The sequence below is a fragment of the Microtus oregoni genome, unplaced genomic scaffold, assembly GCF_018167655.1.
Source record: "Microtus oregoni isolate MIOR12 unplaced genomic scaffold, Mior012 000025F_ref0000491, whole genome shotgun sequence".
Classification (NCBI taxonomy): Eukaryota; Metazoa; Chordata; class Mammalia; order Rodentia; family Cricetidae; genus Microtus; species Microtus oregoni.
This window is the reverse complement of record NW_024543084.1, coordinates 12321066-12335841: the sequence shown is the minus strand read 5'-3', so window position 1 is coordinate 12335841 and position 14776 is coordinate 12321066. Positions and strand designations below refer to the sequence as shown.

The following is a 14776-nucleotide window of genomic DNA, read 5'->3' as shown; positions in this document are numbered from 1 at the left end:
CTCAGACTCTCCCAGAGGCCCTGTCTCGTCCTCAGTCCAGTCGTGTGGCCATGCTTCCTTCTTCTACCTAGCGGTTCCAGGAAAGGCCGCCCTTGTCCTCCGCAGGATCCCAGGAGGGACCCACTAACATGTCTGAACAAGTATCGGCCAAACACGATGGATGCAGAGGACTCTGCTAGGAGAGAGGACAGAAAGGGAGAAACCATGTGCAGGAAGAACAGATTCAAACGAGATTATGGATTTGCTCAGGATCGTAAAGCAGCTTGTAGCGCTGGCTCTGTGCCGCAACCCTCCAGCTCAGAGCACTTAAGTGAGCAGCGAGGTGACAGTCCAATAGTTCAATGGGTAAGGTTAGGAATGGTGGTCGTGTGAGTTTGACCCAGGAGGGAGACCCTACCGGGGCTCTCCAAAATGGTCAGGCAGGGTGATATTTAGGAGTTGATATGCGGAGGTTAAGGTCTGAAACAAGAGATGGAGTGGCCATGAGGACAGAGGTAGGGTCAGTGCCGTCCAAGAGGGGAGATGCTAGGGAGGAAAGAACCTTTGAATGTTGGGCCACTTCTCCTACCGTGTCTATAATTAGGGGTTGAGAGAGTGGGGTGCGTACCGTCTGTATTTTGATCTCGCCTGATGGGCAGCCTTGATAAATCCTATAGTAAAGTGCACTAGTGACCCCTGCCTCCCATCTGGGGTGCCAGGAGTCCTTAATTAGGAAATAAGAGATACCCCATTTTGTATAAAAGATAGAAGGCCTACCTGAATATGCAGCTTGTCTCCTACAGGATCAGTAAGGGCAGCCTCCATAAGTCTCTGGCCAATGCAGACAGTAATTTCTTGTTCGAGCATAGAGAAAGCAAGCACAGGGGGCAGGTGCTTTAGAAGTCCATTAAAGCATTACAGGGACAAGTATCTCCTTCTGGCAACCTGCTGGTGGGCAGCCTTCAGACCCACCACAGCGGTGGTCTGGCTGAACCACTGAGTGATATAGGCTTCCTGAACCTTTGAAATCATAATATAACAATGGCATAGAGGGGGGACAATCTGAAACATTTGTTCATTGTCTTAAATCACTTTCTTAGACCTTCAGAACGTTCTTAAGCTTTCTACACTTTCTTAGACTGTCATTGTAAGTGGGCTGTATTTTCGCCGAAAACCTCTCCTGGATCTCTAGAGGTCCTTCAGTCCTGCCGTACCGAGTCTCCTTTGCTCTCCCTGACCTTTCGTGACCTTTTAAAACCAATACCACCCAGGTGACCCTTATGTTGCAAAGTTCGTTACAAACTTACTAGCATAAAGTACATTCTTGTATATGAGTACATGAAGGTGCAGCTTTAATACTTTTATTAAACAAGCATCATTTTTAAATCCTATTTTTCATAAACCCTGTTTTTATGACTTTTTCTCAGGACAGGAATTATCGCAAAAATAGAGAAAAGAGGCATGGGGTAAGTCAGTCCAGGTGAAGAAGAGATGAATAGGGAGTTATAGGGAACTGGATCAGCCTTTTTTAAAAAAAAACTTATTTATTTTTATTTCATGTGCCGGCATGTTTTTCTGTGTGAGGGTTTCAGACTCTGGAACTAGAGTTACAGACAGTTGTTAGCTACCATGTGGGTGCTGGGAATTGAACTCAAGTCCCCTGGAAGAACAGTCGCTGCTCATAACTGCTGAGCCATCTCTCCAGCACTCCCCCGGCCCCATCAACCTTTGACAGCCTGCTCTATGGCAGTTGGCAGTTTCTCATCCCTGCTAGGACAGGCTGTTGGTTAGAGGGGTGAGAAACATCCATGTATAGGAGCTACCCATAGACAGGTGTAGATAGGAAGAAACAGAGGAGGAGAGAGCAAGTTTGTTTGTGTGGTGGCAGAAGTTGCCACCATTGACAGTTGAGCCAATTGTCAATTCCAATTTGGCCATTGAACTGTACTGAAGCCAAGCTGCTTATAGTAACAGTAAGGCTTTAATAAAATCCGAGTCCGTGGAGGAAGAGAGAAAGGGTTGCAGAATGAACTCTGCCGAAGGGAGTTTTATAAGCTCCAAGTGGAAACTAAAAGAAAGAAGCCCAGGAGGGCATCGAGAAGCTGAGAGATGGGAGGGGCATGGTTGCGGAGGCCAGGAAGGGCTTTGGGAAGCCACAGGACTTAGCAAGCAGCTCCTAGTGGGAGGGGGGAAGGAAGCAGGGAGGGTTCCAATAGACGAAGAACAAGTGTCTTAGTAACTGGAGAGTTACCTATGTGGTAGGGCCCCAGAGGGTGTAGCAGGCTCCAGGAGTCAGAGAGACCATCTGCCTCATGACGGGGACACTCAAGATGCTCAGTGCATGGGGCTGGAGAGATGGATGGCTCAATAGTTAAGAGTACTGACTGCTCTTCCAGAGGATCCTGGTTCAATTCCCAGCACCCACATGGCAGCTCACAACTGTCTGAAGATCCAGTTGCAGGGGATCTGACACCTTCACACCAATGCACATAAAATAAAGTTAAATAAACCATAAAAAATATTTTTTAAAAAGAAGATGCTCAGTGCATTCAATGCAGCATCAGGGAAAGTCATGTGGGCCGTAAACCCAAACCATCTGTCTAATGGCACCTTGGTACCCCAGTTGTGGTGCTGCCAGACCTGGATGGGGATGGTGTCAGAGATCTGGTGGTGCTGGCCACTGGAGAATTGCAGCCAGATCTGTGTTTTCTGCTGGTATCTGGCTGGACAGGGAGTCCCGTGGATTGACCTGTGAAGTACAACATCATGGGAGTGGGGCGTCTGATTGGTCCCCAGGTTTACATCACCACCACTGGGACTGTCTACATCATATTTGGCTTTGGAAACATACAAGCTGTTGCCCTGTGGGACATTTTTGTTTAGGCCCAAAATCAAGACAGTGCACCACCCTCTCTGCAGATGGAAGAGCCGGAATGGGAGAAGCATAGATCTGTCAGTCTTTCGGAGCTCCTCGATGTTTACAGTGATGGAGTCGAGCTTCTCCAGTTGGTGAAGGCACCAGATTCCAACTGCAGCAGCCTCTCGATTGCAACCAGACAAGGCCTGGTCCTGCTCCGGGAGCGAGATCTTATGCCGCCCTGGAAATTGAGCCTTCATGGCCTGCGCAGGTTTGCAGAGTACCTTCATATGGCTGCTGTTCCGAGCAGCTTTCCCACTCTAAAGATTATCTAGAACATTTGCTTGTTTCGAGTGGCTGGTGCAAGGGAAGGGAGGGAGGTGCCTGTTTCTTTTTTTAATTAATTAGTTAATTAATTATATAGGTATACAGTGTTCTGCCTGCATGTGTGCCTGCATGACACAACAGGGCACCAGATCTCATTGGTTCTGATCTCATTCAATTCCCATGTGGTTGCTGGGAATTGAACTCAGGACCTCTAGAAGAACAGCCAGTGCTTTTAACCTCTGAGCCGTGTCTCCAGCCCCGTTTCTTTTCTGTCTATCGGTTTTTATTGCGTCCTTGTCTGTTTGCAGCCAGCCCACTCCTGGGTCTTTCACTGATGATCAGACATTGGACTTCCTTCTGCAAACAGCATGGAGTTGGGATGAAAAAGATGATGGTGGTGGATGGTGGCTCTGGCTCCATCATCTGGAGTCACAGTATCCCGTGTCACATGAAGGAAACACCAACCACTTCTGCAGTTACTTCAGACCAGAAGTCTGTCTTCCTCTTCTGGGCAGAAGCACTGGCTGCTGCATCTCTCAGTTCTGATGACACCCCAGGAGCTGAGCCCCTGGCCTTTACCACCTTTACCTCCTGCACCCAGCCTTCCCGTCTGTCCTCCTGCACCTGACCAACACCACTGGCACAGTGACAACTTCGGAGGTTCAAATCAATGACATCTGGAAAGATGCCTTTTATGTCACCAGGACAACAGGGATGAGCCCTGACGGCCACCCCACCTCTCTGGTGATCAGCAAGCTTAGCCTGCGTTGGGCACTTATGGAAGGCCAAATGGTCCAGTTGAAGGAGACCACCCCTAAAATTGGCCGTGGGGAGCTGCACAGACTCTTTTCCAGGATCAAGTTTGTTGATTCTCCCTACTGGTAGTGCAGTAGAATCCAGGTTCAGAAGACCCTTACAGGGCAGCTCCTGTCTCTCCTGTATCAGTTCTCTGAGAGATGATGACTTCAGGGCCATGCAGCACTTGGGGACCGCTGCAGCACTTTGGCAGCCTGTTGGAGCTGTGTGCTGCAGCATGATCTGCTTAGCTGGGGCATCTCACGACCTTCCCTCCCATCCTGCACTAACCCCTCCTCCTGGGAACTCTGTGTGGATAGTTTGGAAATATGAATCTTACAGTGCTTTTATTTTTTGTACCTCTAATTTATAAACCCTTGCTGGGAAAACCAATGGCGTAAAAGCAGAATATATGTTATTTTGTATTAGGCCATGGGTATGTGCGTGTGTGTGTATCTATGTGTCTAGTGTTGTAACAAAATGATTTTTGAGATATGTCCCAAGCTTCAGGGATTCTATTTCTTGTCCTCTTAATTCATCTGATTTGGTCGTCTTCATCTGTCTGGATGGCCTACCTCCGAGCTCCTGAGGCTCACCCATGGCTCACCACTGTTTTCCATCTGCCTGTCCTGTGGTTCCTTCTCAACTCTAGACAGCAATGAGAAACACTGGAGGTTAGGATGGGGCTAGTTATCCAGTATGTCCTCTTTCCGTCTCTAGACTCTCCACCTCTGTTAAGTGGTCGTGAGAACCGACCTGTTTCTATCACAGAAGGAGCAAGGGGCAGAGTTTCTGTGACTCCACTGATGATCAGTCCCTGTGTTGATGTGGGATTCCCCTCTGTATGCTGTGAATACCATTGGTGAATGAAGAAACTGCTTTGGACCTAAGTTCTACTAAAGTAGAACTTAGTTAGGCGGGGAAAACTGAGCTGAATGCTGGGGGAAAGAAGGCAGAGTCAGGGAGAAGCCACTGAGCCACTGCTGGAGACAGACACACTGAAACTTTGCTGGTAGGCCATGACCTCGTGGTGATGCACAGATTAATGGAAATGGGTTAAATTAAGATGTAAGAGTTAGGGCTGGAGAGATGACTCAGTGGTTAAGAGCACTACCTGTTCTTCCAAAGGTACTGAGTTCAATTCCCAGCAACCACATGGTGGCTCACAACCATCAGTAATGAGATCTGGTGCTCTCTTCTGGCCTGCAAGCATACATGCAGGCAGAATACAGTATACATAAATAAATAAATCTTTTTTTTAAAAAAAGATGTAAGAGTTAGCCAATAAGAAGCTAGAGCTAATGGGCCAAGCAATAATTTATTTAAATTAAATATAATTTCTGTGTTCTTATTTTGGGTCTGCACTGCCGAGCAGCTAGGAACAAACAAGCGACCCCTTACAACACTATGTGATGCCCTATGAACTTCTGATGACCCTGCAGTTATGAGCTTTGATTCTGCAGTAACAACAGAAGGGTTTGCATGCACATTGTCCTCAGCTTCAAGGTTGGAAGTCCCATAGCCTTGTCTTGGCTGCAGCTCCACCCTGCTTGCTCTGAGTCTTGTATGTATAGGGCATCTCCATCTCCTCCTCCCTTGCTTCCTCTCCAGGTTGCTTGGAAAGTTTTGTCTGTCTTGATGGGTGTTTTTTATTGTACTCTTAAGTTTTCTGGCAAATGCGGGAGTCGAGACAGAAATGGATTAGGCTCACTTGATGAGGGAGAACAATGGTGGCCCCTACAGGTTTTGTTTCTGACTGATCTCCTTTGAGCGTGTGAACTTTTGTGTTCTGTGTTTATAGGTTTTATTTTTGATTTCTCTGCCACTGCCAGCTGCCAGTCACTGTCACTAATGCAGCTTGCCATGGCTGCTTTGATGGCGAGGGTTCAGAATTCATCTCTGGGATTTCTGGCCATCAGATTCAGTTTAGCAGAGATCCACTGTCTTTTGAGTGTGGATAATATTAAAGTTGTTTTAAACTTCTTGTTTAATATTTAAGCTTCTTGTTTAGGTTTCTTTAACAACAGATCCAAAAGATTTCTAATCATATTTTTTTTCAAATATTTATTTATTATGTATACAATATTCTGTTTGTGTGTATGCCTACAGGCCAGAAGAGGGTACCAGACCTCATTACAGATGGTTGTGAGCCACCATGTGGTTGCTGGGAATTGAACTTAGGACCTTTGGAAGAGCAGGCAATGCTCTTAACCTCTGAGCCATCTCTCCAGCCCTCTAATCATAATTTTTTTTAAATATTTTTTTTATTTATTTATTATGTATACAATATTCTGTCTGTGTGTATGTCTGTAGGCCAGAAGAGGGCACCAGACCTCATTACAGAGCCACCATGTGGTTGCCGGGAATCGAACTCAGGACCTTTGGAAGAGCAGGCAATGCTCTTAACCTCTGAGCCATCTCTCCAGCCCTCTAATCATAATTTTTAATCAGTTACTATTACAGGATCACAGGCTGCTAGATATAGAGTCAGAGGCCTGTAACTCCTGATTATATCCTGTGGTGGTGAAGATCAAGCCCCAAGGACTTTGATGTCCCCTTTCAGCAAGAAGTCATCTAAAGATAACATTGCACCCTTCCTGACCCAATTGTTTATCAATAGTAAACATAAAAGGAGTAGGGGGAATGTAAGACCCTCAAGGCATGGGAGTGACCAGGCCCTGCCCCTGAGGACCTCCAACTGCCAGGCTCCGCCCACAGAACCCAGCCCCTTGAGATTCAGACTGCCAAACTTTGCCCTACTGAGTAGAAAGGCCAAGCTTAGGACTTGAAAGCACACCAATCCCTACCCTGGAAATTGCCACTCTTGAAAACTCTGCCCTCAAGACATCCTGTACACTGCCTGCCTCCCCTCAGTTCTTTGCTGCTTTTCTCCTGAGCAGAAGCAGCTACCCTTGTGTCTTTCCCCATAAATCTATTGTGTAAGGTTTGTTGTGACTTTGTGGTATTCCTTGGCTCCTGACTGCCAGAATGCCTTTCCCTTCAGAGCTGTAACACTTACCGACCTGGAGAGGGCTGCTGATAAGCAAGGGAGAGGAGAGACAAGAGAGACTCCCGTAATTTAAAAATGTATCAGCGCTGGGAGGGAAAGGGAAAGGCCATGGTGAGACAAAGTGCAGGTGCATTTAGGAAGTGCGTGGGGGAAAGCCAGGTGCATTTAGGAACTGAGTGGGAGAAAGCCAGGTGCATTTAGGTGGGTGGGAGAAAGCCAGGTGCATTTAGGAAGTGAGTGGGAGAAAGCCAGGTGCATTTAGGAAGTGAGTGGGAGAAAGCCAGGTGCATTTAGGAAGTGAGTGGGAGGAAGTGCAGGTGCATTTGGACTCCTTATTGGAACATGTGTGACTTGAATGGGTACTTGGGCAGATAGGAAAGTGTTCAAGGAAACCAGCACAAGGGCCAAGAAGAACAAAACAAGATATAGGATGAAGGGAGCCGTGAGCAGGTGATCAATGTGTTTATCATTTATGCTCTGCTTCTCTCTCGGCATACAGAAATGTGCATATGTATCTTTTCTATCTTTGTGTATGTATGTGTAGTGTAAATGTGTTTTGACGTGTATAGGTGTGTGTGTGTGTGTGTGTGTGTGTGTGTGTGCACGCATTTGGAAACCCACGGTTGACATCAGGTTATTCCTTTCTTAACCTGTTGGCTTAAGGGCATCAGAAGCCCAAAGTGGCTAGGAGGTTGTAGTGGGAATCTAGTAGAATCATTGTATCTAGACTAAACATTAGAATGTAACAGTTGTTTCTCAGTGTATCTAGGGTAACAGTTGAATGTATTAGTGATTGTTGAAGGTACCTAGACATTGAAGAGATCAGTAGAGAACAGTGAGTGTTTTCTATGATTTAAAGAATTGTTTTCTGAGGGAGGAGTTTTCCATCCACCATGTGATTTTGGTCACAAGACTATGCAGGCACACTTGGAGGTCTTGCATTAGTGAGGACTGCAATCAGTACACAGTAAGGACTAAAGGTTGTAGGGTGTGAAGATTTCCTTCAGAGAACATATAGATGAAAAGGGCTTTGGTGTAAGGAACTTGTTGTACCCCAAACACAGCCTTTGTGTATAATCAGTACATGTGCTTCTGAATAGAGAGGTTTGAGGTTCAGTTCACAGAAACTGTTCCTCCCTGCTGCCAGAGAGCCTAGATTACATTCTGGGGGGTAACTCCCCTTCTTTGAGAGACCCTTGCAACACAGAAAACCCGATGGGGCAGTCTGAGCTTCTAGTTCAATGGAATGTTTATTGTGTCTCCTGGCAGGAGCACTACTACCCTCTGGGAGCAAAACTTCTAGGTCAGCAGAACTTAAGGTGGTGGAAACAGGAAGCAAAAATTTTCCTAGGAGTGATTGCTGGTGGAGCTATTCCCTTTTCCACCCCTTGGTTCCTAGACCTGTAGATCCTGGCTATGAGAGAAACTGCATCATATTTTGGACGGTGACTCAAAGCATCTACCGCCTTCTGCAGAACTCTGCCCTAGCTCTCCAGGCTGCTGTCACCTACTTGGCTCTGTAGCTGTGTCTTCAAAACGACATTCCATCTTTCTATCAGTCCAGCTGCTTCAGAGTAGTGGGGAGCATGGTAAGAGCAGTGGATTCCATGATCATGGGTCCACTGTTGCACTTCTCTGGCTGTGAAGTGAGTTCCCTGGTCAGAAGCAATACTGCGTGGAATACCATCAGTGGATCAGGCACTTTGTAAGTCCATGGGTGGTGGTTTTGGTGGAAGAAGTATGTGCAGGGAAGGGAAATCCATAGTCAGAATAAGTATTTGCTGCAGTAAGGACAAAGCATTGTCCTTTCTACAGGGAAGTGGTCCAGTGAAGTCATTCTACCACCAGGTTGATAGCTGGTCACCCTGGGTAATGATGTCATATCTATAACTCACATTCCAATTGGACTTAATAATAAAAAGTCAGAGTCAGATGCAGGGGTTAAAGCTGAATGATCAGAGAAGCAGAGCACCCAGTCGCTAGAGAGTTCTTACCTCTACCAATGTTCAGACTGAAGGGGCGATCCTGTCTACAAATCCTCAGACTGACTCTCTCTCTAGGAAACCTCAGATTGCTTCTGAGGTCCTGTCTCCTCCTACCTTATATTCCTCTCTCTACCTAGCCATATCACTACTGTCTCCACCTCCCAATGCTGGGATTAAAGCCATGTGATCCCAAGTGCTGAGATCACCTTTGCATGAGCTGTTTCTCTTTTAGATAGATTCAGATAGATTCAGTGTGGCCCAGGGTGGCCTTGAACTCCCAGAGATCAATCTCCATCTCCTGAGTGCTGGGATTAAAGATGTGTGTGCCACCACTGCCTGGCCCTATGGCTAACTGGTAGCTTAGTTCTGCACTCTGATCTTCAGGCAAACTTTGTTAGATCACACACAAAATTTCACTACACATGTTGTTGGTCTCCGCTGTTGGCAGATCTGGCACTCAGCAGCAGCTGTAGCCAGGTCAGCCTTGGTGAGTGACAGTCCATGTTATTGAACCCATGCATAAGCCCCATCTGTGCCACCATGGCCACTTTGTTCATGGCCCATTGGGCAATGACAGGAATGGCTGGGCAAAGAGGCTGACTGTCCACAGACTGGGCCATCCTATCTACTTGATTACTGTATTGAACACCTCCTCAGCTGAAGCCACCTTCTGATGAGCATTTACTTATTCTATATTTTAGAAAGAGTACCTCCACATGTGCTCCACCACTAGACTCCTAAGAATTTCATGGAGGTAGGCCCTTGAATTTTGGTTGGATTACTTCCCCTCCTCTGATGTGTGTATGTGTTACCAACGAGTCCAAAGTAGTTGCTACCTCCAGTTTGCTTGGTCCAATCAGCATAATGTCATCAACATAGTGCACCCATGTAATATTTTGTGGAAGAGACAAATGGTCAAGACCCCTTCTAAGTTATGACACAGGGCTGGAGAGTTAGTATATCCTTGAGGTAAAACAGCAAAGATTTACTGCTGGCCTGGCCAAACTGCTTCTAGTGGTCTTTATGGATGGGTACCAAGAACAAGGTATTTGCTGAATCATCAGCTGCAAACCATGTACTAGGAGATGTGTTAATCGGCTGAAGTAAGGACACCACATCTGGTCCAGCAGCTGCAGCTGGAGTCAGTATTGAGTTTTCCGTAACCAACTGTCATTCTTGACAATCCATCTGTATTCTGCACTGGCCAGACAGGAGAGTTAAAGGGAGATGTAGTGGGTACCACCCGCCAGCCCTGCATCTTTCAAGTCCTTGATGGCACTCATTTCTGCAGTTCCTCCAGGGATGCGGTGCTGTTTTTATTCACTATTTTTCTTGGCAGAGGCAACGCTAAAGGCTTCCATTCAGCCCTTCCAACCATGATAGCCCATATTCCACACATCAGGGAACCAGTGTGAGAATTCTGCTGACTTCTATCTATCCCAGTTATACAATCTGAGACTGGGGGAGATCTGTCTGCCTCCCAAGTGCTGGGATTAAAGACAGATCACCTGGCAAATCTATTGATTGCATTTAATTCATCCAACCGAGCAGCAGCATCTCCAGCCCTAAAGTCTGGCATAAGGAAAAGGGAGACAGATCTTCTTTTTTATTTATTTAAGATTTCTGTCTCTTCCCCACCACTGCCTCCCATTTCCCTCCCCTTCCCCCAATCAAGTCCCCCTCCCTCGTCAGCCCAAAGACGAGGGTTCCCTGCCCTGTGGGAAGTCCAAGGACCACCCACCTCCATCCAGGTCTAGTAAGGTGAGCATCCAAACTGCCTAGGCTCCCACAAAGCCAGTACGTGACAGCAGATCTTCTTAAATGTGCTTCTGCCCCTCACCATTTTGTGTCTTACAGGATTAGTGAAGGGTGTGTCTTCTAGGCCTTCCCATGTGGAGTATGTTTTACACAACATACTCACTTCAGCACTGCAATTTCCCTGAACTTTAAAAACCCTTTGTCAACACTAAACCAAGGGATATCAGGCAACTCCAACTCCTTTTCAGTATGCTATGGGGGTCCCTGTAAGTGTCAAGGCCTGCAGAGAAACAAACCTTGAAGGAAAACTCAGTTCAGTCCAACTTAGTTGGTGCTGGTTCCAAGTTCTAGAGCATCTGACATCAGGTGGTTTATTGTAAGCACATTTAAACATGGTACAATTTGGGAAAAAAAGCTTCCTGGTGTAATATAATCCCTGATGCACAGGGAGGCATAATCACACTGAAACTCAGCTCAAAGTACATGTGACCATGAAGATGGGTTCTGTTGTTTAAGGGCCTAGGATCTGTCTGGTCTCTGACCCAGATAGCCTATATAGAGGTCAGCAGGTTTTAAAGGACCTGTGACATCTCCCCTAAGGATGAGTTCTATTGACTGATAAACAAAGCTAATGGGACAGTGGTGGCCCGTCTTTAATCCCAGCACTCTGGGAGGCAGAGGCAGGCGGATCTCTGTGAGTTTGAGATGTACAGAGTGTGTTCCAGGATAGTTAAGGCTACACAGAGAAAGCCTGTCCTGAAAAACCAAAACCAAACAAACCAAACTGAAAATCAAAAAACCAAAAAAGGTCTAAGGAGGGGAAGTCTAGGTAAACATCCTGAGGACTTTGGGTGAGGTCTGGTTCTACAGATAGCAAAGGTCACCAAGTCATAACAGTATCCACTTCCAGCCTTCTTCATGGAAAGCAGGTATTTACCCCTTCTTTGAGGAGACATCTGTGTGATTAATATTTCTGGTTTCCCCAATGATCTGTGGGCACAAGGACCTTCCTGCTCCCAGGTCATCTTTTGACAAATGCTTCAGCCAACCTTTCAAGCAAACTGTGGACACTTTTTTATTTTAACTGCGAGTTTCTGTAGTGAACCTAGATCTCCACTCAGAGGGTCCTTTTCAACAAACTCAGCCTGATTCAGTTCTGTGTTCCTTTCACCATTATCCCACACCTTAAAATCCACTCCTACACATATTCCCGACTGCTTGAATGGATTAGCAAACTCAGTAAGCTCTTTAATGGTGCAGCACACCTCCTTAGGGACTATACTTCCTACCCTTCTAGGAGCCTGCTTAGCCTTTAAGTCTGGTTATAGATCTAGAGGCGACTATTGGGGGCCCTAAGGGACATCAGTATTGTCTTGCTCGGAATTTCTGACAGAGAATGAAGTATTAATTTTAATTGAAAACCCACCTGATACACACCCAAAGTGGAAGCAAGGGCTTCCTGACAAGAGAGAAACAGTGCCTTCCATTTGGCTAGCTATGTCCAAGTCTTAGTGGATGCCAGAGGCCACATGGATATGTACTTTACTTGAGTTTGCTCCCAGAAAAAAGGCAGACCAGGTTTAACTCAGGATGATCGGACTCTGGGGTGGCCAGATCTGGGAATATAGGACTCTGATGCTGAGGATGGGGAATGAGGATACAGGCAGGGTTGGACAGGAGTTTCCTGCTCAGAACAGGCTTGCCTGTCTAGTGTGGGAGCAGAGGTTCCCGTCATGGGGAATGGCTTTTATCAGGTGCAGATGTCCCACTGCCCTCAGACCCCCTAGAACTCTGCAGCCGATGCAGTGCCTCCATCTGCCTCCTCTTTTCCTTGGCCCTGTTGATGGTTGTCTGGAAAAGCTTGCAGAAGAGCTGGATAGCTTGGGGCGAGTCATCGTTGCCAGGGATAGGGTAAGTGATGAGGCACGGGTTGCAGTTGGTGTCCACAATGCCCACCGTGGGGATGTTCATCTTGGCAGCATCCCTCACAGCCACATGGGACTCAAAGACATTGTTGAGCGTGTGCAGGAAGATGATGAGGTCTGGCAGGCGGACTGTGGGCCCAAAGAGGAGGTGTGCGTTCGTCAGCAGACCACCCTTGAAGTAACGCGTGTGGGCGTACTCTCCGCAGTCCTGGGCTGTCTTCTCGATCAAGTGAGAGAACTGCCGATTCCTGCTCACGAACAGGATGATGCCCTTGCGGTAGGCCACATGAGCGGTGAAGTTCAAGGCCAGCTGTAGGTTCAAGGCTGTCTGTTCCAGGTCGATGATGTCTTGACCCAGGCGGTTCCCAAAGATGTATGGCTCCATAAACCTGCCAAAAACAAAAACAAAAAAACCCCAAGGCGAGTGGAACAGTGTTCACAAAGCTACCCCTTCCCCAACCACCTCCTCCCCAGCAATTCAGAATCTTAACTGAGGGCACTGCAGGCTGTGAGGTACTATTTACATTCGTCTGCTCCCCACCACACTCTGTCTAGTGAGTGACGGGATGGGGATACAGTGCTGTGGAGTTGACCAGCAAGCATCGGGTGTGTGGCTCAACCTGTCCCACCTTCCCCCACGGAGATTTGAGGGCCAACTGCACATTAAACAAGAACCCAGGCCTGGCACTCTGTCTTGTATTGCTCTCTATGGCCACTCCAGTTCTATATAGCAGGACCTCTCCACTGGAGTGGCAGAAACTCAGGGGTCTCAGGCCCGTAAAGACCCTCAATTTTCACCATGTCTATGAACCGTATCAACACTAGCATCACACTTGGTGTTGCTGTTAACGCTCCCCCACTTCCAACCCTGACCCGATCCCACTGCCCTGCCCATACTGTCTGTGCCAGCTACCTATGCCGGCAACCGGCTTTATGGCCCAGGTGTACTCGGGCCTCGAAGAGGCTCTTCACAGAAAACAGCTCCTTGACATTGAAGAAGTCCGAATGTTGCAGGGGCACATCTAGGATCCTGCTCTGGAGATCTGAAAAGGAAGGAAAGGCACTGTGGCACCAACCAAAGACTCAAGGGTCCCTTGGAAGTGGGGCCCTCAAGGGGGAGAATGAGGAATGTTAGGAAAGGTCTGGAAGACACAGGTGCATTTTTACGGCGGCAAAGGGCTAGAGCCAAGGTTTGAGGCGGACTCTGTGTGGGGAAAGCCTGTTCATCTCTTCCCCTAGTCTCCACAGATAAAAGAGAAAGAGACAGGGACCTCATCGACTTCTGGCGTATCAAATGCCCCGCCAAGAGACCAGCAAGATCAACAGATCCAAAACTGGTCTTCACTGGTCTCGGGAGCTACTAAGCCACAGCGGGGAAGGGGGGCAATTCTCCCGTCCACCCCCACTTAAGAGAGATTAGCACAGGGTTCGTTTGGGGATCCCGCAATGACAACCCCTCCACGATTCTGCTCCCCGACCCAGCTCCAGCCGCTGGCCTTTACCGTCGTCGTCCTGGGGCTCGCTGACCACGGGGACTTGAGCTCCCGACACTGTCCTACCATTCAGCCCCGCCGGGCCCGGGGTCGCCTTCTGCAGGAAACTTGGCCAGCGCCACACACCTGCGGGGAGAGAGGCGGTGGGACTGCGCCCTGACCACATCCCTGTCCTCCTCTCTCGGATCCCAGGGTCCCTCCCGTCTTGGGGGGTCCTGCGCGCTCACCTGCACACAGCAGCCGGGTCAGCACGGCCGGAGAAGGCGCCATGGTTGGCGCGTGGACAGAAACGCGGCGGAGACGCTTCCTGCCAGGCAGAGCGCCTTCTCCGCCGAGAGCGTGGGGTCGCAGCGCCGCCTGCAGGACTGGAGGACCGCCCCCGGCTCCCTCTGAGCACTACCTTGCAGGAGGGATCCACCAGGGCGAGTCTGTGAGGTGGCTGGTGTTCGGTGCCGAGCTGTGAGGTGGGGCACTCATCTACAGCGTGTTCCTCCACGTAAAATTGCAGCGTCCTCTCAGAGTTGGTCAGGAGGAGGCGACCCTCTGGTTCAAAGTGGTCTTTATGTTTGTTTTCCTGAGATAGGGTTTATCTATGAATCCTTGGCTGTCCTGGAGCTCTGTAGACCAGGCTGGTCATGAACTCAGAG

The 14776-nt window shown here is 48.1% G+C and overlaps 1 protein-coding gene and 1 pseudogene across 1 annotated transcript; one reads left to right on the top strand and one right to left on the bottom strand.

The window, feature by feature from the left end:
- The first annotated feature begins 482 nt into the window (after positions 1-482).
- LOC121462942 lies at positions 483-4147 on the top strand (annotated as a pseudogene).
- Positions 4148-10633: 6486 nt separating this feature from the next.
- Positions 10634-14454, bottom strand: Mrps2 (mitochondrial ribosomal protein S2). Its single transcript, XM_041675119.1, has 4 exons — positions 14357-14454; positions 14139-14255; positions 13550-13679; positions 10634-13025 (listed from the first exon to the last, which is right to left on the bottom strand). The coding sequence occupies exons 1-4, from the start codon at positions 14397-14399 to the stop codon at positions 12443-12445; spliced, it is 873 nt and encodes a 290-aa protein (XP_041531053.1). The 5' UTR covers positions 14400-14454; the 3' UTR covers positions 10634-12442.
- Between the last annotated feature and the right edge of the window lie 322 nt (positions 14455-14776).

What these genes read in the sequence shown, in the direction of transcription:
- Mrps2 (XM_041675119.1), bottom strand. Translation starts at nt 14,399, where the DNA reads ATGGCGCCTTCTCCGGCCGTGCTGACCCGGCTGCTGTGTGCAG. An exon ending in GACCCGGCTGCTGTGTGCAG is followed by an intron (nt 14,256 to 14,356) that starts GTGAGCGCGCAG and finishes CTCTCCCCGCAG; the next exon opens with GTGTGTGGCGCTGGCCAAGT. An exon ending in AAAGCCGGTTGCCGGCATAG is followed by an intron (nt 13,026 to 13,549) that starts GTAGCTGGCACA and finishes TGTTTTTGGCAG; the next exon opens with GTTTATGGAGCCATACATCT.